This window comes from Branchiostoma floridae, chromosome 13, assembly GCF_000003815.2.
Source record: "Branchiostoma floridae strain S238N-H82 chromosome 13, Bfl_VNyyK, whole genome shotgun sequence".
Taxonomy (NCBI): domain Eukaryota; kingdom Metazoa; phylum Chordata; class Leptocardii; order Amphioxiformes; family Branchiostomatidae; genus Branchiostoma; species Branchiostoma floridae.
This window is the reverse complement of record NC_049991.1, coordinates 2,783,128-2,789,757: the sequence shown is the minus strand read 5'-3', so window position 1 is coordinate 2,789,757 and position 6,630 is coordinate 2,783,128. Positions and strand designations below refer to the sequence as shown.

The 6,630-nt window shown below is 42.2% G+C and overlaps 1 protein-coding gene across 1 annotated transcript in view; it reads right to left on the bottom strand.

Moving 5' to 3' along the window:
• Positions 1 to 6,338, bottom strand: part of LOC118429330 (centrosomal protein of 95 kDa-like) — a 17,360-nt gene extending 11,022 nt beyond the window's left edge. Inside the window, exons 1-6 of the mRNA XM_035839810.1 lie at positions 6,290 to 6,338; positions 5,812 to 5,940; positions 3,761 to 3,979; positions 3,240 to 3,333; positions 2,289 to 2,431; positions 833 to 1,499 (exon numbers count right to left, since the gene is read on the bottom strand). Coding sequence (XP_035695703.1) covers positions 833 to 1,499; positions 2,289 to 2,431; positions 3,240 to 3,333; positions 3,761 to 3,979; positions 5,812 to 5,940; positions 6,290 to 6,338 — 1,301 coding nt within the window. The remainder of the gene's footprint in view (positions 1 to 832; positions 1,500 to 2,288; positions 2,432 to 3,239; positions 3,334 to 3,760; positions 3,980 to 5,811; positions 5,941 to 6,289) is intronic.
• Between the last annotated feature and the right edge of the window lie 292 nt (positions 6,339 to 6,630).

Here is a 6,630-nt window from a genome sequence, read left to right as displayed (position 1 = left end):
ATCCTACATGTAAAACCCCGATCTATTTGTGTATACACTTGTTGTCCATGACCATAAGAGACATGCATATCATATCAGTCAAAGTGTATTGAAGCTGTACAAAAGAGGGCGTGCAGAATAATTCTAGGTAGACACTATGTTAGCTACGACAGAGCCCTAGAACAGCTGTCACTTGCTTCTCTGTACGTGAGACGTCGCAGTCTTTGTTTGAAATTTGCACTGTCTGTGTCGAAGTCCCCACTTTTCTCTGGATGGTTACCCCCGAAACAGGGTAGTGTTCATGGGAGGGAACCACGTACAAAGGACAACTACTCACAGTTTAGATGCAGGTCATCTAGATTCCAAAATAGCAGACTTCCTTTCATTGTGTCATCGTTAAATGAATCTTCATGAAGTTTTTAACTAATGTATCGTGTATCATACACCAATTCAGCCTTGTATGGCTGCAATGTTATGTGCATGTATGTGCGCACAGTTTTGGCGCTAATAAACCATTCATATATACACATATATATGATTGGAGGTAGATAGAAACATTCAAAGTGCCTTCTTGCTCCACAACTTCTGTTCTGCAGTCTGCTCACCCATCCATCCATCATCCATCCATCCCTTATAACTTCTCCAAGAGCTTATACAATGTACAATTATGTCAAGTCAAGCACAGGAACTAAATGGAACAAGAACAAAGTTCTAAATGGGAACTTTGATGCTCCAGATATCACACTGTAGGATGATTGCAATGCTAAAGATGTCAGGCATCTGAGGAAAGAATCAACTCTCATACATATACATTTGTGCAAGCAACTGCAAAAAAAAGGCTCCCTTATATTACCGTGATCTCTCCAGGAATTCCTCCAGTTGTCTCAGCCTCCTCTGGTGGTCCAGCACTTCCTCTTCTTCCTCCATCCTCCTCTCCTCCTCCTCCCCATCCCTCCTTCTGTCCATCCCTGCTGTCTTCCTCGTGGGAGTCCTGCCTGTGCCATCTGTAAAGTGCACTCTCTTCGGAGCCGTTTGGTCTCTTTCAGCATCCCTGTGTGTTCTGATAGCTGATTGGCTTTCAAGTTCTTCTCTCTGTCCTACAAGTCTCTCCTCACCAATCAGAGGCTGTGTGACACCCAAACCCTGAGATAACTCACCAACATATGGCTGTGGTTCTTTGGTTGGTCTTGTTGATGTAATAGGGACTAGAGGGGGCTCTACTGCATTGGAATAGGTAGGAATTCTCCTGCTAGGCAGAGTGGTGTTGATATCCCCAACATCTCTGTGAGTAGGAGTTCTTGTGACAGAGATCGGGATGGCTATAGAAGGAGGAACTGTGGAGATCCTTCTCAAGTCCGATGTGTCTTCTGGTCTTGTTGTTGGGAGGATGGGTGTAGGAATGGCAGAGGGTGTGATGTTTGTGGTTGGCGGTGGTTGAACGGAGACAGATGTGGACGGAACTGTACTGGGAACTGTGGTTGGTTGGCTTGTTGTTGCTTTACTGTAGGTGTCCTCAAGCCCTGGGAAAAGTAAAGGTAAAATGAAAGAGGTCACAATACATGTTAATAAAACTTCATTCATTCATTTATTCACTGTAAAAGTGGAAGACAAATTAGGCTTAATCTTTGCTTTTAAGCAAAGCCCCATACTTCTTTGCAAAATAGTGAGCCTTCAGGTCCCCCATACAAAGATAGCAGCACTGCAAAAGTATGGCTAATGTGTATATTGAGAATCAATGAAATACATACAAACACACAGATCATACTCCACTCTTTAACTTGAAAGTTCATCTGTGTTAGTAAATCCACTCTGAATCAGAGCTAAACCATAGATTCCAACACAAGGATTTGGAATTATCAAAATGTTTAACTGACCAACTTTTAGTCTTTGTCTGGGAATGGGCAAACCACTGCTTCTGTGATGTTAAGTTATGCAGATAGAATACATAAATCAGTGAAAAATTCACTCAATTTTACTGGACAAAGTATAAGAATTCTGGAACACAGAACCAGGCATCTTTGCAGCCATTCACGTTAGAGCTTTAATACAACCATCCCTTAGCAGAGATGGGAGGCGCCATAGACTTTCTGCAACTTATGATCCACTGCTCACAAAGTCACATGTTCTATCTGCATAACGTGGCATCACAGAAGGATTGCTCATTCCTTGACAAAAACTGTTGGACAGGCAAAAATTTGGGTAAGTCAAAATCCTTGTTTGGGAAATTACAGTTTAACTCTGATTCAGCATACTTCACTCCTAATTGGAGCAAAGTAATGGATTGTGTACTGAGTACTTTTGTTACTAACTTGTTGCGGTTGGTCTGACAGGACTGCGAGTGTGTACATATCTGCTATCCCCCAGCTCTATCAGGTCATCTGTGGAGCCCTCCTCCAGACTGTCCTGTACTGGTGCAGCAGACACTGTGGCAGGGGGGGCAGGTCTCTCTGTCCTGGAGATGGGCAAAATGAGGACAGTTGATAGTTTAAATTTCATCAGGTTAGCAGCAGGCTTCAAGCCAGGCATGCGTCAACGCACGCACTTTTCTTAGAATAACGAGAAATTTGATGCCCCTGGATGCCCTATACTGGGGAGAAAATCCTCTGACAAGCATGAAATTCTGATTGACCAGGGATGCTACCAGGTCACCTGTGGTCACAGTCTTCTACTGTGACATCTGTAACAGTATTTTTGCCTCTTGGGATACCTTAGAATGCAAGTGCTGTTTTAACTTAAAACCATCAAAAACTCTGCACCATGGAAGGTGGATGCCCCCAGACCCCCCTACAATAGTCACTTACCGCGACTCACCAATAAGTTTGGACTCCCTATTATAAAATCCTAGCTAAAAGCCTGGTTGGTAGTGCTCGACATACTAGTACTTTTTTCAGCCAGGTCATTCAGGCAGCAACATGAGTCCAAAGCAAGGTTATGCCGTCAACATTTCATTTCCAAGTTATTACTTTCTTCAAACCAGCTTCTTATTCATTATCTTTTCTTCTAGTTACATGTAACTACTTATGTTTTATCGAGAAATACAAATATAGATGCAAAAGCCTATGCATGTGGCTGGGGGGAAAGCAGTGTTCCAACTGCAAAATTTCAGATTGCGCACTGTGATACGTAGGTTTAAAATCAAGTTGTGCCAAGCAAAATATGTTTGCATCTGCAAGTGTGAATTTAATGCATTGCAACCCAAAAATCCAGGAGGATTCATAATATCAATAACAGGACAATAAGACAAAATTTGTACTGCTCACCTATGAGAAGTACCCAACTCTTGATCCAGTACATCAGTTATAATGGACTGTCCCTGTTGGGAGAAGGCATATGGGTCCTGGGGTGCACCCTCATCTATGTCAAACAGGAAAAAACACAAAGTTAGAAATTATAGTTTTTAGAGAAAACAATCTAGCAAAACTACTGAGGGCAACAAATAAGACCAACTTTAACAACTACATGTATTCCAGTTCAAATACATGTGTGACTTCTTGTATTGGTAACAGGTGAGTGAACTGCTAAAATTTAACAACAACAGAAAAGTTAAGTTTTTATGAATTTCTCATTTTAGTCATTTAATTGTGAATTTCCTGCTGATTCTGTGTATGTTTTTTCCTGACAGCCTACAGGACCAACTTTGGACCCAGGCCAAATCAACCTTCCCATCCTGCCAGACTCCAGTTACACCATCTTCCACCTCACAACCTGTCACTCTGCACTATTCAAACAATTACAGACACACCAGTAACAAACAACACAAAAGAACACCGCAGCATCCTACCTTCCTGTTCAGAGTCACTTTCAATCTCCTCCGCCAGGTACTCGAACAGGCCTTCAAATATCTCCAGCAGGTTCCTGATGCTCTCGGAGTCCCCCGAGACTACCCCCTCCCCCGTGATGTGTGACAGGTTCACATGGAGATAGTCCAGGGCTAAGGAGTCTATGACACTCTGGACGTTGTGGATGTGGTCTTCCTTGGTCAGGGGGTCCACTATACAATCTAAACACAAAGATAGACTAGACTTAGATCTTATAAACCTCCCCCATAGTGTGGGACAGGTTCACGTGGAGATAGTCCAGGGCTAAGGAGTCTATCACACTCTGGACGTTGTGGATGTGGTCTTCCTTGGTCAGGGGGTCCACTATACAATCTAAACACAAAGATCATAGGCTAGACTTAGACTTAGACCTCATAAAGCTAGTATGTATTAAACTTTAGTGTGCTGTATCGTGTATGTAGATTTAAGACTAAGTCTTTAGTGTACAGTTTAACCTGTACAATTGGCGATCTCTACATAAGGACCACCTGGCCAATGTCACCATAAGGTGGTCCATAGACCACATTTGATCAGTCCCCAGAGTGGTCTGGGGGAATGAGTGGCATCAGTGTGACGTAATGGTCAGACTTAGAGTTTGGGACTCAGGTTCTATCCCTTGGGATAGGCAATTTTCACGATATTGAATGAATGAAGACCTTTATAAAGACCTTGATATTACTTACCTGGCCTCTTCACCTATTCAGTCAAAAATGTGCTAAAAAAACACAAACAAGTATTTGGTGCCTCAGCGTGCCGACATCTGCACATTTTCCACATGAACCATAATTTTTCTAGTGGTCCTCTTGAGCAGGTTTAACAGTATTTTAACTTTAAACTCCCTATAAATAGTATAATGGTTAGTGAGAATTGGTACCCTGAAGATATAAATTACATGAATTTCTGCATAAAGGTAACCTACATGCAGTGACATACAATTACATACTGGAAGAGAAAATCCACCTTCATTTTCTAGCTTGGAGCTTAACACTTCTGTTCTGGTCAGGGCTCTAGCCAGCGTCCGTTTTTCCGTCAATTGACGGAAATTTGCTGCGTATGACGGAAAAATCTTAAGGGGGCACACACCAGTTTATTTGGGGGTGCCATTGGAGGCGGCATACCCTAAAGTCTAGCGACCAGCTCTACCAGGGAATTATCCTGAAGCAAAATAACTGTATATATGGTGAAAGGATATTCCTTTAGCTACAAGATCAACTGAGTTTCGATCCTTCAACTTCTTTAATTTTAAAAAATTAGAGGGACAAAACATTATTTTCATGTAAAAAGTAATGCCAAAAATCGGGCATTTTGGCATTGAAAGAAAAACATGAAGACGATTTTTCCGGCAAAGACGACTGATACTGTCAGAAAGAGGAAAACCTAAAGAGTAATCCAGCCAATTATAAAGAAAATTCTAGTACTACAGTTTTTTTAATCATCACGCGGCATTACAACTTGGCTTCACACAGCGCTTCAGAGGTCAATCTAGGTCACCGGCCTGTTTACATTCAGGCGTAGGGATATCGTGGAAGCCACGCGCGGACCAAAACACAATTTGCACCAAAAACACACCATTTCCTACGCTTTTCAGCCATGTAACCGTTTAATGTCATTTCGCAGGAAATAATGAGAAATATCAACTCAAACATGGACCCTCGGAAGCCTTTCGTCACTTTTTGGTCGCGCACTACCGCGGACCCCGGTCGCGGAAGAACTGGTGTGTGCACCGTTAAAACCATTCCGTCAACCCTGACGGACATAAATCCATGGTGGAAGCTACTGGCGGCTTGGGGACGCCGTCCACGGCCAGAAAAGCCGCACACTGTTTGTTTTGCTATTGTTATGATTGTTGACAATGTGTGTCGGTGCCCTTTTGCATACGATAATCTCATTAAAAACCCGTTTTTCAAGGTCTCAGTTCAGTCTTTCCAACTTAATTTTCGCGGTTTTCGCGACAATGGGAATTGGCTGACTAAATTTCAAGCTGGCTAGAGCCCTGGTTCTGGTCCTCACTCACCCGGTGGTTTATCCCCAAGGATCCCCTCGTACAGACTGACCAGCAGATGACCATCACAGTCGGTCAGCTGTCTGACCCTCAGCAGCAGGTGGACCTTCTTCAACAGGCTGTTGGCAAGCTCAATCCATTCTGTGTACAATAAGATTCATTATCTTAAGATATATTTGTCATTGACTCTTCTATTCTATATTATTGATGACATCCTCTGGGAACCCTAAAACTGATATGAAAGTGCAAAGAAAAAAATTGTTGAAGAAGTTGCCTTCAAAAATTGTTTTCTTGGAAATGAAATGGAGATGTTGAGATACATATGGTAGTAGTATGATATCACCAACATATATAAAGATGTATATGGAAAGCAAATTCATACAATATAGTTTACATACTTTCTATTAAGTTAAAAAAAAACATGTACAAAAAATATATGAGAGCTTGAGAGAAACAACATTTCATAATCATAATAAAATACAACATGTACCTTCATCTGCACCGCCAGAGGCCGATGAACTTGATGACGCTGAATCCATGGCAACTAGAACAGAAAACAACATGTCAGGTCTATGATAAATTATTTTGATAAAAATTATGATCATCCAGTACAGCAACTTACTAGTACATAACTTTGTAGTTGAGCTTTAATAGCAGAGTTCTCCCTAGCTGGGGCAATGAAAACATGGAGAAAAACTTCTCTGCGACGTTGGGGCGGAGCATATTCCGCTAAACGGTATAAGCGTACCCGTTCCGTGGAGATACCTTTTCCTCCGGTTTTCTGCACGTCCCTGGCTTCCCTGGAGTCTTGCACACCGCACCGTGGTGTTT